General features: G+C 27.9%; 1 protein-coding gene and 1 long non-coding RNA gene across 4 annotated transcripts in view; one reads left to right on the top strand and one right to left on the bottom strand.

The window, feature by feature from the left end:
* The window catches only part of Su(H) (recombining binding protein suppressor of hairless), a 119,462-nt gene extending 100,826 nt beyond the window's left edge, over positions 1-18,636 (top strand). For all 3 annotated transcript variants that reach the window (XM_067280051.1, XM_067280050.1, XM_067280049.1), the window contains 8 exons: positions 3,080-3,254; positions 3,346-3,483; positions 4,618-4,730; positions 4,809-4,949; positions 5,035-5,190; positions 8,150-8,253; positions 15,936-16,017; positions 16,103-18,636. In XM_067280051.1, the coding sequence (XP_067136152.1) occupies positions 3,080-3,254; positions 3,346-3,483; positions 4,618-4,730; positions 4,809-4,949; positions 5,035-5,190; positions 8,150-8,253; positions 15,936-16,017; positions 16,103-16,318 (1,125 nt within the window). In that variant the 3' untranslated portion in view covers positions 16,319-18,636. The remainder of the gene's footprint in view (positions 1-3,079; positions 3,255-3,345; positions 3,484-4,617; positions 4,731-4,808; positions 4,950-5,034; positions 5,191-8,149; positions 8,254-15,935; positions 16,018-16,102) is intronic.
* An 841-nt stretch (positions 18,637-19,477) lies between these two features.
* On the bottom strand, positions 19,478-20,323 carry LOC136983300 (uncharacterized). Its single transcript, XR_010882015.1, has 2 exons — positions 20,172-20,323; positions 19,478-20,060 (listed from the first exon to the last, which is right to left on the bottom strand). It is a non-coding gene; the product is annotated as an uncharacterized lncRNA (long non-coding RNA).
* Between the last annotated feature and the right edge of the window lie 546 nt (positions 20,324-20,869).

Raw genomic sequence — 20,869 nt, 5'->3', positions numbered from 1 at the left:
TTTATTTTATAAATGTTAAAACAACATAATCCATATATAACCTATCTAATATAATCATATATCCATAATCTAAACCATATATATAAATTCTATATATATATATTAGTCATATAAATTAGTTCTATATATATATATATATATTTGTCATAGTCAATAAGTGTATGTGTATGTATGTATGTATGTATAGATAGATAGATAGATATCTTTATTTGGCATAGAAGGCTTTCGCCTGTTACAGGGGCATTTTGTTTAAACGCATATTTATACACATATAATAGCATCTCAATAACATTGATATTTTCTACTTACTAATCTATAGAATTTCATTAGTATTTGTCACAATTATGATTCAGTAGATTGTTTAACTTAATTATATAACATATTAATCGTTTATCAAACATCTTTTAACTCTATATATTATTTCTTTACTATACTGCTCCATATCATTTGTATCATCCAAAAAACAGTTTAATAGAAAAATCATTTTTATTTACTATCTTTGATAGCTGCATTATCCAACTTCGTCTTAAATCCATTTCCCTTGATATGTGATATAGTGAAAACAGTAGTTTTGTTGTTATATCTTCTGCCTTAATAATTTTTTGTAGAAACATCAAATATCTTTTTATTAGTATAGTATTTAATCTGAATCTATTTGTTTCTAATCTTAAGGCGCTGCCCGGAATATTGTATTCTAACTGAAATATCTTGCGAGTAGGTACTGTACATTCTGTATTTTTTCAAATTCATTAAATTTATCCATGCTCCAAATTGGGACTACATACTCCATTGAATTCATCACAATCGAATTAAAAAGTTGAACAAGTGTACCTAAGTTCTTTAGTTTAGCCTTGCAGAATAAACCTATTGACTTACCTATTACAATTTTTGCGTTGTTTAGTGTATTTTTATAATGTTTCTCAAACGAGAGGTTAGGTGTATACATTAATTCTAAGAATTTATTTTCCTTGACTATTTTAACGCCCGACGGGCGATCAAACCTCTTCTTGTGGTGAGCATTGCTAATTATTACGCTATTATCTTGCTCTAGATATTTTATTTCCATATCACTAGATTTTAAAATCCAAGTTTCTAGAAATCCAATTATTTTATTTGCGTCTAGGAATTCTCTTATCGTGGTTTTTAATATTTTCTCTCTTAACCCTTGAGTGTTCCAAAAACTCATCATCACATTATTTTTTTCTCTTGTTAAAGTTCCTGCTTTTTTCTCACCCAGTTCACTATCTTTGGCTATCAACTCATCTCCATTCACTTTACTATTATTATTTTCTATATTATTCTCCATTCTCCATTTTTTCTGTGTTATATTTAAGTTATCTTTTGTTTTTACTAATCTTATATTATATTTGTCTCTAAAAAATGATTCACCTGAATTATTTCTTTAGTATTCAAATCGTATGTATACATTGTATTTTCTTTTAAGAAGTAGTCATCTCTTATTTTTATCCTGTTGTCACCCGATTTCTCTAGTTTAATCTGTTTGAGTAATAATTTTTTCCTAATCCTTGATCTCAAACATAAGTCAGTTGAGATTATTTTTTTTTTCTTTTCGTCTGTCATTTTAAATCTTGTTGTCCAGAATTTATTAAGAATTAGGTTTTTATCTTTAACCGATTCGGTCATAACCTTAATTACTTGATTATGTTTTCTATTTCCTAGTTAGATGAGACCCTCAATTTCTATCCAGTTAAGTTCTAAGTTTTCTTTTATAAGTTTTTTCAACTCTTCTACATATTCCGAGGTTTTGAATGGAAAATTGAATATTATTAGGTTCTTCTTAGTCGTCTCGTTTAACATTTTATCAATTTCAAAATCCACCATACCTTTTAGCTTGCTATGTGAGTCAGTTCTTTCTTCTAATGTACGTATTTTTTTACACATCTCTTTCATCTCTTCCTTGAGCTTTATTTTTTCTTCATTCATATTGTTGATTTCGGCTCTCATAGAACGGATCTCGGCGTTCAGACGATCAAATTTGTCCTGGATCAATTCATAGACTGATTTTAGTGAATATTCAGGTTCAGTGGTACATGGTACTAGAGTATCTTCTGTCGCTTCAAAAAAGTCTTTGATCGTAGCATACCTCAAAGTGTCAGCAGTATTCTTAAAATGTTCCTCAATCAAGTATTCTCTTCCTGATATTTCGGTCGTCTGATTATTTCCCTTGATATTCGTTGTAACCTCTTTACGTGGTCTTCCTCGTCCCCTTTTTTGCATAACTTCTTGTCTCGGCAACGGAGGAGACTGAGGGAAAGGACCGGGATTTAACTCTACACCAGCAATCACCAACAAAATAATAATTATTATTCGAGTTAATAATGCATTTAAACTTCTCATTTCTATTCTACACTTCATATTATACTGTAAAACTTTCATATCTAACATCGCCATAGCCGCTCAGCAAAAAAGTCACCAACACCTCCGCAGTCAGATCACGCCCCCCCAACATTAAGTAATATGTATGTATATATATATACATACATACATATACATACACTTATTGACTAACCTTTTAAGCATGCTTTATGTATAAATAAAAAACACATTATAATTTTTCTTTTAGGACAAGTTTTTTTATCTGTTAAATCCATACTCTGTCAAATTTGAAGACCTACTGTATATAGCATTTTTCTGATTTCAGCTTTGATAATAGAAGTTTTAAAATGTTTTATCATTGAGATAATATTTAAAACAATAACTAATAATAGATTCATTACTTAGTTTAATCAAAATATTTCATAATAGAATGCTTCAAAAAATGTTAGCATACATGAAACTATATTATTTTAATGGAAGAAGAATGGAGAATACAGTAAACTAACAAGGTAACAAATGTTTGTTTTCAATGTTAGTTTTCACGTGTGTTGTCATTGTCAATATATACTTAGTCTTCTTTAGAATATGAAAGCACACTTCTTGTGTTAACATTTTTTGAAGCACACTGTAAGTAACAAAAATATTATGTACTTATTAGAATTCTGTCACACTGTTTAAAGTTGTTTTTTAAAGATTACTTTAATTATCACTGTTTATAAATTATAATTAATGTACTTTTCAGAATTATTGTGCTGCTAAAACATTGTACATTAGTGATTCTGATAAAAGAAAACATTTCATGCTTTCTGTAAAAATGTTTTATGGTAATGGAGAAGATATTGGTGTTTTCCATAGCAAAAGAATTAAAGTAATATCAAAACCTTCTAAAAAGAAACAGTCTTTGAAAAATGCTGATTGTGAGTGTATTTGGTAACTTACTATTCTTATTCTAATTTATTTTCAATTAAAACTTAAATCCCTGTTTTGACAGTTTTTAATTTTTTATAGTGTGTATTGCATCTGGTACAAAAGTAGCACTCTTTAACCGTTTAAGATCACAAACAGTTAGTACTCGTTATTTACATGTTGAAAATGGTAATTTCCATGCCAGTTCAACACAGTGGGGAGCATTTACAATTCATCTTTGTGAGTATTAATTTCAAATATAAAATTAATCAATAGTAATATACAGGATGTTCTCCCTCAAACCTCCCTAATTTTATGGATTAGTTTTTGGAGAAATGTGAATATAACACTGTAATAGAAAGTGCATCTGAAAAAGTTAGTTACATTAAATTAATTCATGTGCCACATATTCATGATGTGATACAATCTACACTCCGTACTTGATTTCAGCCCCTGTCCAAGCTAATTGTCAGGAGTCAAATTTGTCAAAGCATCTATGATTATTGTGAGCAGAGCTAGTATCTGGTACTTTTGTATCATCCACTTGATCCTTGCCATATTCTTAAAGAAAAATGTTCAGAGGAGGTGTTGTCAGATGATTGGACAAGCCAAGGAATGAGTGTGCCTCAACCAATCCAATGATCAGGATCACATGGCAGTGGCAGTCTTTTCTCACATATACAATGAAAGTATTAAGTATTGACCAACATTTTCTGACATACTTCATTTTTCTATCTGCACAAATGAATTTTACACAATTTAAAACTATGGAGGTTTGAAAGGAATACCCAGTATATATCTTAATTTATAAAACTACTCAATAGCTATTTCATATTTTGTTAAATGTTTAATTCAATGTATAGTCTTAATGAAATTTAAAAGCTATTGAACAATAAATATTTAAAGTCTGTATATATATATCAGAATGCTTTGTAACAGTTATTATTTTGAAATGGAAACGTGTGCACTTTTAAAAATCATTATTGTGATAATAATGAAGACATGAACATTTAAACATTTTTCTAAAAGCAACTTACAATGTTTTGAATCAATTGGTTTCCACACCTTTGAGAATAACTGAATATTTAGTAAAATTTTTATATGATTAGGTTCTTAAAATAAATGATATTTTTTCTCTATGCCATTCCTTCCCTAATCATATATTAAATTACTTTATCTAACTATAAATAAGTATTTAAGTTGCATATTTTTTTAGACTACTATTTCCATTTTTAAAAAATTTTATATTCTGTCAACAAAAATTTCATGGATTGTAGCAGTAGATATTTCTGCCATTTAATTTTCAAAGTTAGTTTAGACATTTTAATCCATAATATAATTGAAGGTAATTTAAATGTTATTTAAAATTTTCAGTGGATGATAATGAATCAGAATCAGAAGAATTCACAGTACGAGATGGCTATATTCATTATGGTTCAACTGTAAAACTTGTATGTTCAGTTACAGGAATGGCATTGCCTCGTTTGGTATGAACTTTAATTTTTTAACTCTTAAAGCACTATACTGAATTCTGTTTTTTGAAATATGTCTGTTTATAATAATAGATTATTAGAAAAGTAGACAAGCAAACTGCTCTCCTAGATGCAGACGATCCTGTGTCACAACTTCATAAATGTGCTTTTTATATGAAAGATACTGAAAGAATGTATCTGTGTCTATCTCAGGAAAGAATAATACAGTTCCATGTATGTATATACTTTATATTAATATTTTATTATACAAATTATAATGTAATGATATTATATGCTTATAATTACACATTCTATTAAGGCTACTCCTTGTCCAAAAGAATTAAATAAAGAAATGATTAATGATGGTGCTTCTTGGACCATTATTAGTACTGACAAAGCTGAATATACTTTTTATGAAGGAATGGGTGCTGTTAAGACTCCTGTGACGCCTGTACCAGTGGTTCATAGTCTACATGTAAGTAAATATAAAATTATATTAAAAGTAACCTGTGTAAAATAAATGGAAAAAGCGTGAAGAGGGTGACAGTATTTGTAGAAAATTCACCTAAAATGCAGAGCTTGTTGTTTTGAAAAATAAATGATTGTTTTTCTGTTTTGAGTATTCTTGGTGTAAGTTCTTTGTCTCTGGTAAAAGGCAGATAAGAGGAAAAAGAAATCAACAATTTTAGATTTTTAGTTTAATTGTTTTTTAAGCTAAAACCAATAAATATGTAAATTGCAGTATGGAAATGCTAATGCTAATCATATACAGTAGAGAGTCGTAAATCGGCACCCTGGTAATCGGAGTCTGCGGTAATCGGCACGATTTTCAGTCGGACTGTGTCGTGCTGAATCAAACGTTTTTGATACTAAATTTACTTCTAAAGTATAATTTTCATGTTTTTATATTCTTCAATATATTTATTTTGTTTGTACAAAATGCAGAAATAATTTTTAACGATACGATAGCCTCGATTATTATTATAAAAATTTTCGTTAGGCTTAAAATCGACGAAAATTCAACACGAAGCGACACGCGACGGAGAAAAATTTGAACATCGGACAGGTTAATATATTTTTTCGTACATAGACCGTAATCGGAACAAATCCCTAATCTGAACAACCCCAGTCCCCAATTGATTCCGATTTTCGGTTCTCTACTGTACTTCTAAAATTTATAGGTTGATTAAAAAGTTAGGATGCATTGGTAGATTAGATTGGATGCATTGATTATTAGATATTGTCCAAACTTCAAGATTTGTATTTGTTGTTTTCACTTTTTAATATTCTGCATGAAAATTAAATATTTTTAATATTGACAAACACAAAGTTGTAATTGTGTTAATTTTTATGTAATTTCTATTTCATAAAGTAGAAGCGATTTTTTTCATTATTAATTAAATTTATAATTTGAATGCTTTTAAATATGGTGGAACCTCGGTATACGACCTTAATCCGTTCCTGATGTTTGGACTTATACCGAATAGGACGTATACCAAACCAACCTTCCCCATAAGAAGTAATGTAAAAATGGTTTATCCATTCTCATGTAAACAAAAAATCCCTCTTGATATGGTATATTAATGGGGTTGTAAAATAATTTGAAACACTGTTTGAGCACATTAATAAAAAAATAAATTTTATTATAGATTTTTAAAGTTATTACAGTATATTGTATTATATTATTTAAATCATTAAATCAAAATCAAATCAAATGAAACTCTCCTTAATACTAATAATCTGTTTAGAAATTGATTTAACCCCTTTCACAACGTTAGCAGATTTAATAATATCTTTATTTTTCACGATTGTCGATATCGTCGTTCTCAGAATATGGTATGCAACAGTTAAATATCGAACACCCATGCAAGCTTCATATTTCTCAACAATCTCTTTTTTCAGTTCCATTGTGATTCTAGTCATGTTTTAGTTTTTTGTTGCTTTTCATTTGCTTTTTTGCAATTCATGATTAATAAAAATAATAAAATTTTAGAAAAGAAAAATATATTTCTTACTAGACTATACAATAATTGAGTCCATTTCTATTAGTCCCTTCACACGCTTTCGTAGAGGTATTAACAAATCTACGGCGGAACCGTCCTTTTATTTGAGGCTACTGTCCACCGACAAATGTAAAAAAGTTAAAAGTCCTCTAGCGGTGGCTTACATAATCTTTAAAAAATAAATTATTACATTAAAAATAGCCGGGACAATTTTACATTTAGAAAAGAAAATATATTTCTTACTAGACTATACAATAATTGAGTCCAAATAAAAGGACGGTTCCGCCGTAGATTTGTTAATACCTCTACGAAAGCGTGTGAAGGGACTAATAGAAATGGACTCAATTATTGTATAGTCTAGTAAGAAATATATTTTTCTTTTCTAAATGTAAAATCGTCCCAGCTATTTTTAATATAATAAAATTTTACTTACAAACTTAAAATCAGAAGAAATTTAACAAAGTTATAGACTGTGGCACCACAAACATCTAGTCTGGTCTAGTACACTGATAGTGCTACTTGTTCATAGATGGTGCGTATAATTGAATTAAGTTGTATACCGAACAAAATTCGTATACCAAGCAAAATTTTTTCATCCAAACAGGACATATTCCGAATTGGACGTATTCTAAAGCAGACGTATGCCGAGGTTCCACTGTATGAGAAAATAATAATAAAATGGTATGGAGAGTTAGGATATTGCATTATAATAGTGAAACATTTATATGAGTTATATAGTAGTTAAGCATCGTCATAACTTGAATTAAACATACCAATTTATTTTATATATAATATAGTGAAATTAATATTAAATACATGATGGTTATGTTATTCCCTAAATGCATAGTATAAAGTTAAATATTACCTGAGCATTATGAATTCCATAGCTCCTGTTTGTAAATCTGTAAAATAATTTTTTCTGGAAAGTAAATGTATACAGTATTTTAAAAACATATATTCTAAAAACTTTCAACAAACACTTTCTTAAATTTTTAATTTTACAATGATATTCATATATAAATTTCAGCTTGTTTCTTCAGTGAAACAAATATTAGAATCATTTAGAAATTGAATTTATATCCAGTACAGTTAAATACTTTTATTACAAAAAAATTAATAAGTTAAGTTGTAGATCTTAAAAGAAAAAAAATCTTGACACTTTTGTTGGATTATTTATTTTTTTAATGTTTTCCAATTAAAAAAAATTATAATTTTCTTTTTAAATTTGATCCCAAAAATATTTAAATAAATTTTGTTAGAAATTTTAAATTTTTATTCAGTTTTTAATTTAATCTCTTACTAAATATTTTGTTTTTCTAGTAATAATTAGTAAATTTTTATATTTCTAATGTTTTACCATACTTTATGTACAGTTCAAGAAGAAAATGACAAAAATTATATTAAATAAATATTTTTTTCTTTACTGAACAGCTAAATGGTGGTGGTGATGTTGCTATGTTAGAATTAGCTGGAGAAAATTTCACTCCAAATCTTAAAGTTTGGTTTGGAGATGTTGAAGCAGAAACTATGTACAGGTTAGTTGATAATTGAATATATTGTGAAAAGAATTTACTATTGGATACTACAATTTCTAATGTAATCATTAGAATGAATTGAATATTTAATTAAAACTTAATAGTTAACTGTAAAGACAATACTTTGTAAAATATAGTGTTTCTTTGGTGTGTTATATATAGTAAGTAATATGATACTTCACCACTGATACAAATGTAAAAGAAATGTAGTATCATCACACTTGTTTTGTTTTTGAAGATATAGAGGACCAAATAAAAATAGAAACATAAAATTCCTCATTTGTAGGTCAGAAAAAATTTTTGAATTTAGAGATATTTAGTGATACTTTTTAAAGGAAAGGATACTGGATAAAATAAATGAATGACTGCAAAATTGTTTATTTATAAATAGTACACTTAAATATTGTTAATTAATATGTTAGTGTACTATTTATAAATAAACAATTTTGCAGTGAAATGTTTGAGTGAGCAGATCAGTCACAGTTCACTCATTGCGGAATTTTGAAATGTATCAGTAGCTAATTTCATTCATGCATGTGTGATGCATGGTGCTTTTAAAATATTTTGTCAAGTGACACTTTATTATAATTTATTATCTCTTGAATTTTACAACAAAAATTTCTACCTGTCCATAGTTCTGAGACTATGGATGGGTATATTAATATGAATTAATACAATGCAATGGTGCAGTGTTATTATTTATTTATTAAATTTTTTAAATAATTATTTATTTAGTTGATCTCATAAGAAGAAATGACATATTAGGATATACTTTAATTTTAGAACTATTAAAACACATTTAAAATTATAAATCTCAAATATTATAAAACTATAAATCTCTTATCTAATATGCTGTATGTAAGTTAATCTCAGGATTTTAGTTTAGATCTATATCTGTTGTGTAAGTTGACTCCAAACACACAGTAGTTATTGATGGGTTAGAATTGAAATACGAATACAATGTTTGCTAGACAATGATAGAGTAAGGCCCTGTCACTTCATCAAAACAGAGATTTCAACTGGCTTTTCTATAGTTATTCTGGAGCACTAAAATGTATTCCCTGTAAAGCCAAAGGTTCCACTTTTGTATTTTATTCAAAAAAATTGCAACTTTAGATTACAATGATGGATTGCTTTTGGACCCAGAAAATTGGTAGATATTGAAATAAGTAATTTTTGGATGTAATATAAATATATTATATATTACATCCAAAAACTGACAGTTTTTGAGGAAATTAGCTTTTTTTTTTTTTTTTGTTTTGAAATTTTTTTTTTTTTTTTTTTTTTTTTAAATTCTAAACTTGAAATACCTCAACTGTTTGATAGTCAGCAAGTAGTAGTTGTAATCAAGGTGATCACTCACCCACAGATTCTATACTTGTGTCATCCCCACTGGAATTTTTTGTTTTCTTTATTTCTTTATAGTGAGAAATAAAAAAAATAACCAAATTAGCTTGAAATCATCATAGTTTATTTTATTATTTCCAACCAAGTAATTTACTTACAAACAAGGGGTATAATTTTGAAGGTAATGAATAATATATATATATATATATATATATATCTTATTCATTATATACATATAATTCTCATTACTCATTCACAATGTTCTCTGGCAAAATTTTACATATATTGATGGGTGGTAGTTGTCATAAAAGCATGCATTTTTTTCTACAACATGTACACCAAATAAACATAGGAATCTTGCCACAACCACACTTAATTAATGATGTGTGTTTTAATGGTAAAGAAAAGTGTTTTTTTTTCTGTTTTTAATTGTGAGGGGTATCAGGCATGTGACAATATATTATTAAAGTACCAGTAATTGAATATATATCAGTGCATGAATTTTTAGAGCATGTGCTCTCAATTTTCTTTGAGAAACATCAGATTGTTCTGGAGTTGCTATGAAATTTTTCAACTGCCTAAAGAAATAAACATCTTGTGGTTGACACAGTAGTGTACACTTGGAAGGTATGACTTTGAGTCCAATTAGGACTATAATTTGTGTCCAAGAAAGTAGTTGTACCTATTCATATCTGTCTATTTCATGAATCATGTACAACACAAAATTTTTACAATGGTACCCTGATACTTGAACTGTTTTAAACTCAGACAATTTGATATTCAAACACATGTTCAGGAAAAAATTGCTCAGTACGTGACCAAACAAACATGACCTGCTATAACAAATTTTTGATTAAGAACAAATATTTTTTACTTTAACTTTAATTTTGTCATTTATAAGAAACTTTTCTATTATAAAAATGAGTAACTAATTTAAAAATAAAATGAAACCTTAGAATTGTCTATCTTTGTTAGACAAAATTATACTCAATTCAGTTTGTTTTTTTCACTTAATTTATGTGGAACCCAATAATCATGTTTTGCAGCCATGTGTGTCTGTAACACATTAAGATTGCAAGTTCACAAATTTTTATTTGTTTATTTTTAATTTATTCCTGCAATTTTTCTTCAACAGCTTTTGCACTTTTGTTGTGTATCCTTCAGTTTGGAATTTTCAGTATAGAATTTTTAAAATCGCATTTGAGTGTTTAAAGTTTAGGAGTATCTTCCTCATACACATTATGAATCTTGTTTACAGTTTTTATGAGATTATATATCCTTTCAGAAACTCAAAGCATAATAAGCTGGATGCATTTCATCTGCAGATATTATACATTTACTTAATTTTTGTTCAAACAAAACATTAAAAGTTCAAAATAAGCTTCTAAACCTGAGATTTTCAACTGGTGTGCCACAAGAGGATCATAGGTATACCATGAAAGTTTTTGAATGTTGTTAAATAAATTATTTTCGAAAGGAGCCCAAAGAATAATAAGTGTACATGTCAAAATTAAAGCCTTTTTAAATTGATCATTTGAGTGTTTCATTGTTATAAGAAATAAACATATGCATAGTATAGTAAAACATATATATTCATAAACAAAATTATATGTGCATAACATTGGGTTATTTCATTTAAAATGAAATTTTCTTTAAATCAAAAATATGGTTATAATTGTTCATATTTAGTTCAAATTATTTTAACTTAGAAATAGCAGGACATTGGGCAGGTTTCTAAAGGTAATTATCGTTCCTGTTTTAAATGCAAATTAAGACTTAATGTTAATTGCTTTTCTTATGTAAATGAAAATTATTAATTTAATAATTAATTAAATAACTATTGTTGTAACCTGCAGCTGTTTTAAGGAACAACAATATGGTTTTATTTAATTCACAAAAAATATAGACAAAAAAAATTAGGTTAAGTGGCAAGTAATACTGCAATAGAATGTTTACAAACAACTTTAAATTGTGTGATTTTTTGATGGAAATTTAATTATAGGTTTAAAGTGTGCCATGAGATAAAAAAAAAGGTTGAAAAACACTGTTTTAAACAAAGAATATCTCACATTTAGAAATATGTTAAATTTTACAACTGTTGTAATTAAATCACACATCTATGTTAAGTAACAACAGCTATTAAAAATACACAAAAGGTTTGTACAACCCAATAAAATTAATAGGCATATTTTGTCTATAAACAGTTAAAAGACAGTCGTTCCAAAAAAAAATTCTTTAGACGATCACCATTTTTAGTGTTCCAGAACCAAGAATCAGACAGCCAGACCTTCCCTTTTAGGCTACATAGCTGTCCTTTCTAAAAGAAGTTCCTTAAAAGATACACAGGAAACCAATTAAAATCAAATAAATTTAAAATCGGAATGGTAGATCTTACGACATCTTGTGAAAATTCATCTGTATCTATTCGGGATTTCGACTCCTTTTATCTGCGAAAAATGAGCGCTGACAAATGCAGATTACGTCGGAATGTCGTCAGTAGAAGGATATTGACGAATCTGCATTTGTCAGCGCTAATTATTCGCAGATAAAAGGAGTCGAAATCCCGAATAGATACAGATGAATTTTCACAAGATGTCGTAAGATCTACCATTCCGATTTTAAATTTATTTGATTTTAATTGGTTTCCTGTGTATCTTTTAAGGAACTTCTTTTAGAAAGGACAGCTATGTAGCCTAAAAGGGAAGGTCTGGCTGTCTGATTCTTGGTTCTGGAACACTAAAAATGGTGATCGTCTAAAGAATTTTTTTGGAACGACTGTCTTTTAACTGTTTATAGAAAAATATTTATTCATCGGACGGAAACAAAAAAGGCATATTTTGTATTAGGTATAGGTATTTTTGGTTTTTTATGATTGTGCTTCAAGGCTTGTAAACTTATTGTTAAATTTGTGTTAAATTCTGGTTAAAATGATTTTATAAGTGTATTTTTGTGGGTCTGGAATGGATTAATTTAATTTACATTATTCCTTATGGGAAAAATTTGTTCAGTATTCAAACAGTCTTCTAGAACAAATCAAGTTTGAGTACCAAGGTACCACTGTACTTATAAACAAGGAGTATAATTTTGTAGTTGGCTGAAAATCATCATAGTTTATAGTGAGAAATAGAAGTTAAAACCAAATTTAAAAAAAGAAAACAAAAACTTCTGATGAGCACAAACACATGAATATAGAATCTGTGGGCAAGTGATCTATCTTCTCCAACTAAAATTGCCATTTGCCGACTATCAAACATTTGAAGTATTTCAAGTTTTTAATTGAAATAAAAAAACTGATAGTTTTCATGAAAACTATCAATTTTTTGAACATACTAAACTTACATGAAATTTCGTAGATATTAAAATAATGAGTATTTCTTGGGTCCAAAAGCAATCCATTGTTATTACCTAAACTTGTAATTTTCTCAAATAAAATGAAAAAGTAGAATTTATGGTTTTACAGGGGATATTTTTTAATGTCCCAGAATAACCATGCAAAACTGCATTGAAATCTTTACATCTGAGCATCCTCTTATAAGTATATTAATCTCCTTATAAATATTTTTATACCTGTGTGATGCAAGAGACTGTTTGCATTGTCATGATGTATTTTCCACTTGCCACTCTAATACAATTTCAGTGTTTTGTGATGAATGGCATCCCTCAAATGTGGAAAAAATTGCTCACTCACTAAGCAATTTTTGCAACCTTATTCTTCAATGCAGGGTTACTATCCACCTGGAAAGTCAGGGAATTTGTTTCCTTCACTGCCTTGTTGATTTTTTTTTCTCACAACGTGGTTGACCAAGTATAGCTGTCTGCAGGCAACAAGAAATAATGTGGTGCAAGGAACTTACAAAAAGGGATGCAGAACATTTTCATGACCCAAAAGTTCTCAAAATTCAAAATCAGACCCAAATACTCAAAATTTGCCCAAAAATTGTTGCACAAAATACAAAACCATAATTTATGAACCAATTAATAATTATTATTACGTAGTTTGGAAAATTCAAATTAAATTATACATATAATTAAATAGGCTTACCATACAATTTGCAATGCAACACTAAACTGATAAGTTAACATTAAAAGAACATTTTAATTTAAGCACATGTTGGCATCATCACAGAATAGCAAATACAATTATAAACTTGATGCAATATGTTGATTAATAGAAATAAAATTGAAGTCAGTGCCATGAATGATTATTTTTTTTAGCATAGACAGAAATTAATGGACTTTTTGACATCAAAAATGCAAAATTTATTTATGATGATGACTTAAGAATGAATTTTTATAAGGTTCAAAAATTTCAGTTAAGGATGAACTTCAAGTAATGAACACCAAAAAATATGTTAAAAAGGAAAATTTCAGATTTGATAAGAAAATTTTCATATTATTCAAATTAGTTTCCCACCATGGAGGTTTTGTCTAACTTCTAAAACACTCCTTTACATTAGTTAAAATAATTTAACTTAAATAAAGTTAATAGGAAAAATTACAAACATTTACAATCTAATAATTTCATTTAAAACATTATAATTTTTTGAAATCACTCAAAATTTTAAAACAACACAAGCTGGGTCTGGGCCCTGGTAATTATTACAGTGAAACCTCAGGTTAAGAATGCTCCTGTTTACAAACAAAATTCTGAATGCCATATTTGTTCTACTTGCCATACAATAACTTGGTTTCCAAACAAGCTACTCAGTAGAGCCGCTACTGATTTAGAAGTTAGTTGTGCCGCAATTGCTTTGTGTCATGGTACTAATCATTATTGACATTGCTATTTAAAAATGCATTTCAATGTGCATGCAAGAAAGATGCTATTTCCATTTTTTGGTATGTGCCACAGTTGAATTTAAATCAAATTAATTAATAAAAACTGTTAATTGACATTCACATAATGTAAATGGCATTTAAGAATTTGGTTATATTTCATGCCAGTCAGAGTTGAGTCTCTATTTATAACACTTTTTTGTAAAATGTTTTGGTTTTGGTTAGCAGTGATGGAACATATTGCTTTTAATATATATATATATATAATATTATATTGCATTTATAGGTATTTTTTTTATGGATGAAACAGCTAAAAATTGGTTTAAAAAAAAAAAAAAGGTTTTGTTTTGTGAGTCAGAAATGGATTAATTCATTAATGTTTCTTATGGGAAAATTTGTTTTGATTTAAGAACAAATTGGTTTCCAAACAATTTTTAGGAACAAATTAAGTTTGTAAACCAAGGTTTGACTGTACTGGCTTCCTTATGCACTTAGCTCATCAATGGCTGAGTGAATAAAATACTGATAGTTATTCACAGGTTTGCATTTCACTGTCAGGGTGGCCACATGGAGTTTTCCAGGTTTTATTAATGTATCTAAATCCTAAATAGGCTCAGTTTCCTATAGATGATCTTCCTGGGAGGCATTCATGCTTGACTGATTGATGGATTTCTCCCATCAATCTATTCATTCTAAGATACTGAACTGCTTTCCTTATCTGATATCATTGAAAGTATTATTTGAAAACATTTTATAAAACGTTTTATTTTTAATTTTAATAATTCAGCAATTATAAAAACTATGTAACTTAAATAGAAAAAATAAATAATGAAAAAGTTGAAGAAGCAATAGTGTATACACATAGTAAGTCAAATGCTGTTTTACTTTGTCAATGTGCTATACTATACAGACATATGGGTCAGGGAATTTGTACAAAGTTGGTCAAGGAAAATCATGGAATTTAAAACAAAAATTTTAGTAGGAACCCTGTAGATGTCCTAACTTGTTTGTTGCACTTGCATAGCTTCATTATAGACAAACAATGAGCTAGAGACATGTGACCCATGCATGATAGGTTCTAAGGTAATCTCATGCCTAGCCACTTCTAGACTTTAGATACTTTTTGATCACACCTATATCTTGACTGGCAGCATATTGTGTATGCAAAGGCGCATAGAATTTCTTTGAATAATCTCAGATGTTGGAAACAGCATGTGGTGCAGTGTTTGATGAAAATATTTGTGACAGTCTATTGGTGAACAGCTATTCCACTTGTTACTAGTCTGTAGTAAAGATTTGCCTTTTATACTTACCATGTAAGCTGATTTCTAGTTTTGGAGAATTTTTTTTCAAGCTTAAAAAGTTAACTTATATACCAGTAGTAGTATTTATTTTCATAATTTGTATTGCTATGTCAATCTGTTTGCTGTAAGTATTTAGAAATAAGTTTATATTTACAATTCTTAATGATTTATTATATACATTAATACATTTTTTTTTTTAATTTATAAAAAATATCATTATTTCACAGTAATAGTAATGCAATGATTATTTTATAGATGTCAAGAAGGGATGTTGTGTGTTGTGCCAGACATATCAGCATTTCGTGAAGGTTGGCAGTGGGTACGACAGCCAACACAGGTATGTTTCAAATGTAATTAGTAAAAAGATATAAATATTTTTTATAAAATAATTTTTATTTCTTACTTAATCAAATTTTATATAGGTACCTGTTTCACTTGTACGAAGTGATGGCATTATTTATGCAACTGGACTTACTTTTACATATACTCCTGAACCTGGACCAAGACCACATTGTCCAGGAGTGGAAGAAATCCTACGACCTGCAGGATTGCACCAAGTAGATGAAAATCAGTCTCGGGTTACGCCTAATACAGTACCAGTAGCACCCCCACATGGTTATCCTGAAGCCCATATGTGATATGTTACAACAAATTCACTTTGACAATGTATTGCTTGTATATAGAAGAAAGAAATGCCTTTTATATTGCTGAAACTTTTGGAAAATGGGCACTTTAATGAAAAGACTGTGTTGTTACAGGAGTGCATAATATTTGACACTGTATAAATGCACTTTATTTGTTGCATTAAATGATCCATTCCTTTTTTTGCACATTGAGTGTAACTGTATGCATTATTATTTGGATGATATGCCTAAAAAGAGACTGATTTTAGGCAAAGTGTTTTGAATGGTTCTCTTTGTTCCTCTGCTGGTGTTAAATTAGAAATTTATTATGGACAATAATTCAGTGGTCAGCAACTGGTGATAATACATCAAACGTAATGATGGGCCAGCCTTAAAATGACTTAAAATTGGCAATGATATTAGTGATTTTGATAAATTTACATATTGCAGATTGCAAGACATTGTAAAATAGTGATAACAATGTAACAAAAAAAAGGAAGAAACTAATTGATATAAAATAATGCTTGTATATCAATTTATTTGGAATGTTGCAATTTTATGAAGCAAATTATTTCTATATTTATCTTTGTTTGAAAATTTTCCCTTTACAAGATCATCAAAATATGTCCCCTTCCTTTTTTATCAATATGAAATTAATGTAGATAATATCAAGTGTTTTAAACAAAGTGTAATATTCACGTAAACATACACATCACATGTAAGAATTGGATTATTTTATTTGGTTCCAGCAAGTTTAAAAAATCAAAGATCATTTCTAAATATGATATATAATACATGATGGCTCAAAAAAATAACTTTTAAAAATACCTATCAAAACTTGACAAAAATATATTTTTCCCATATATATATAGGGAAATCAAACAAAGACACAAATTTTTATACAAATTTGTCAATATAACATTGATGAATTGACTGATAGAAGATGAGAACAAATAGTATTAAGTTTGTTGAATTATTACATATTTTATATTTCTTTTGTCTACTTTCAACTTAATTGATATTATAAATAGGAAATCAAAGATTATTAGACACATGAGTTAATTAAAAATATATATATGTTTTTGATTCACCATCAATATACTGTAATTTTCTAGAAATGAATAAAGTACTATACTTACTTTTTGAAATATTTTAGTATCTAGAACCCTGCAGGAATGAATACAGTACTATCAATATGTATACAGTATATATATAAATAATCCTACTTATAGATAATGTCATAAACATGAAAATGATGGTAGTTCACTTATGATGGAATTGTTCAGTATAAATTTAATTATTATTATTTTAAAATTATTAAATATAAATCAATATTTTTTAAAATTGGATTATATTGAATATATCTTCAAAAAATTCAGTTCCAGGATATAGAGTTTCAGTTAGAACTTTGTTGAGTATTAATAGGAAATGATGACTAATTAGAAAGAATATAAATTAATTATAGTTATTTTTGTTGTTTTTTTGCAAGAAGTTAAAAAATTTTATCGGAAGCATTTTCTAAAATATAATTTACTGTGGATATTAGCTGTTCTGCTGAATGTCAACATAATATTTAGATTTAAAAATCAAAAACTTTGCATGCTTCCAAGTTTTTGAAGTTTTATTTTAAATAATTTTTTTCTGGCAATGTGTATAAAAGCTAAAAACATATGTTATTCATACAATTTATTTTATGCCCATAGTTTAGAAAAATACGTTTCAATAAACATACTGTTCGTAAAAGATTATTGCAAATAATCACAGAAATATTTCCAAGTCAGAATAAAATCATCATGCAATAAAAATTTAAAGCCTCTTACAAACTTAAATGAGAAATTTTAAAAATTATCTTTTTATTGCCATCTAATATTATATATTTATGAAATGACAACCATTGTTTTAAAATCCCTTAAATTTGTTGTTTTAGAAAGGTACATATTTTGTTTCATTTTTAATTCTTTTGTATTTTGGGTGTACATCTGTAAGTACTTTGCTCTTTATTGTAAAAAATTATTCTAAGAAAATATTTGATATTTTGTAACAAATGAAGGAATTGTCACTAATAAATTACTTTTAGTATATAAGTGAAATTAAAACCTATACTATAAGTTTCACTGTTGTATATATATTAATTACAACTATTAACAGTGGACATGAAATGCACTCTGTTTAATGTGCAGGAACTTTGACGATTGAAGATTACATAAAATATTTCAATATTTTCTTATAGTACAATATAAATTTATAGTTATTGTACTATGAGATGAAATGTTTAATACAGTTAATTGTATAAAAGACAACTGAAAACTGCAATAAAACTTCCTAAACTGTCATCTCTTTAATGTTATGGATTTAATTTATTGGGGGAAACCCAAAAGTTCTATAACTTATTATGCATATCTTCAGATTAATTTAAAAATAAATTTATTTAATCACATTTTTATAAAATAATGGCAATCATTTTACTATTTATAATAAAATTTTTTTTTATTATTCTTGGAATTTTATTTTAAAAAAGACCAATTTAATATATTTTGAACTGTACAATATTTTATTTAGTAAAGCTGAGTTCTTAATTTTGATATCAAATATTTATTTAGAGAATTACAATAGCTAATGTAAGTTCTCAACAAAATGTTCAAAGAATTCTATTAAGATTCTGTTTGAAAATCATTGACCTATAGTGCCTAATATCACTAAAAGTGTATCATAAATTTTTGAAATGATTTTAAGTTTGGAATTTGGGGAGGATTCAAATTTAGAATAGGAAGAAGATTCCAATATTGAATTTGGAGGATTAAGTTGTGTGTGAACTTATGATTTTGACTTGGCTCCTAAAGACTGTTTTACTGTGTGTTCTGGCCAGAAATACACTACAAGACCAATATAGCATTGATTAGTAACATAATGCTTATATTTATAAAGGTTCAAAGATTACAAAGTAGTAAGACCATAATATGTATATATGTTAGGCTCAAAAACCGAAATCACTCATTGAGCAAAAAAACGACCACGAAGCGAAATTCGCGTCATGGCTTTCATATTTGACGACGACTCGTGGTGTTTAAGTAAAGCCATGACGCATTCTGAACGTTAGCTGATGCAACTACAATAGAGGATCATACGACACACAGTGGTTTGTAACTTTAAAATATGGATTGTAGCCTCGAAACATTTTTATTTACAATTTTTAATGCCAAACAACATTAGTTCTACAAGTTTTCCTAGAAATTTAATTTTCATACTTAAAAACATTTCAAAGAAATAAAATGTATGGAGAAAAATACACATTTGTTTTCTTTTGTTTTGCTAAAAAGTGCTAAAGGTCTAACTACATATACTTGTTGGTGCTTGATATACTATTGGCAAGCGCCAAATCCGACAGAGGGCGCTCAAGATGGCTGCCGAAACAGGTAAGGAACCGACCATGTGTTTGTTCAATGCTTGAGCCGATTCAGTTTCCATTGGCGACGACTACTGCGATGACCAAATGGAGAACAAATCATTGAATTTATGTCAAATTCTAGACTGTATCGGCGACAGGAAACGTTGTCTTGTAGAAGGTGAAGCAGTTTTGGATGCTGGACACATCGTATTTTGTGGATTAAACTCTAACAACAACACTGAAAGTTCATGTTGTTGCTTTAGTGTTGCAATCTCAGATATTGTCGTTTTAATACGTCTCAATTACGGGGAGAATGCACGTGCAAAGCAGGGCTGTCTGGTTTTCGTAAACATGCGATAGCTGAGCATAATACTAAAATGAAAACAAAAAACGTAAATTAACTTATATTTTCAATTAAGAATATTTTTAAAAATTTGACTGGAAAGTTATCTCGACATATGTATATGAAGATAGAAAATTTACCTATTTTCTTTCCGATCTGCATACAAAAACAATTTTTTGACAGGCATGTCCATTTACAAAAAAAAAATTAGACATTTTTTTTTCTTTTTATGTGGATGGCTTCAGATTTTCAAAAGAATAATTTTCAAACTTGAATTGGATTATTACTGCTACGTCATGACTACATAAGAATTATTATTTAAAAATAAAATAAAAGACTATTGTGTGTAGAATTAAAATACTTCTCACCTTATATTATTGTTAATTGTCTACTTGGACTTTAAACACCAGTATAAAGTCCTATTAATAAGTAAAGATTGGCACAGTAATGAGAGTTAGTTCAGGAAAGAACAAAATTTCTTTACTATATCACCTCTAGTAATAATTTCTGTACACATTATACGTGTTTTGGGCTAGCATGCCCCTCATCAGCAGTATTACTACCAAACACTAAAAAGTAACAATAACAAAACAAATAAGTTACTGTATAACTTAAAATTTCTTAGCAATAAAATACAATTTTAAAACTTACTGTAAATACATATTCCAATCTCGAGTATAACTGGATATTTCTCATTTTACAATTAAACATTTCACTGTATAATTGAAATTAAATAAATAAAGCAAATAAAGACTGTAAATTATTAAAATCTAACATCATCATGTAAAAAATTTCATTAAAAAACTCATTAAATCTAACAACATGATATTGTTAGATT

Source organism: Centruroides vittatus, unplaced genomic scaffold, assembly GCF_030686945.1.
Source record: "Centruroides vittatus isolate TY-2023 unplaced genomic scaffold, ASM3068694v2 contig_880, whole genome shotgun sequence".
NCBI lineage: Eukaryota > Metazoa > Arthropoda > Arachnida > Scorpiones > Buthidae > Centruroides > Centruroides vittatus.
This window is presented reverse-complemented; position numbering and strand designations above follow the sequence as displayed.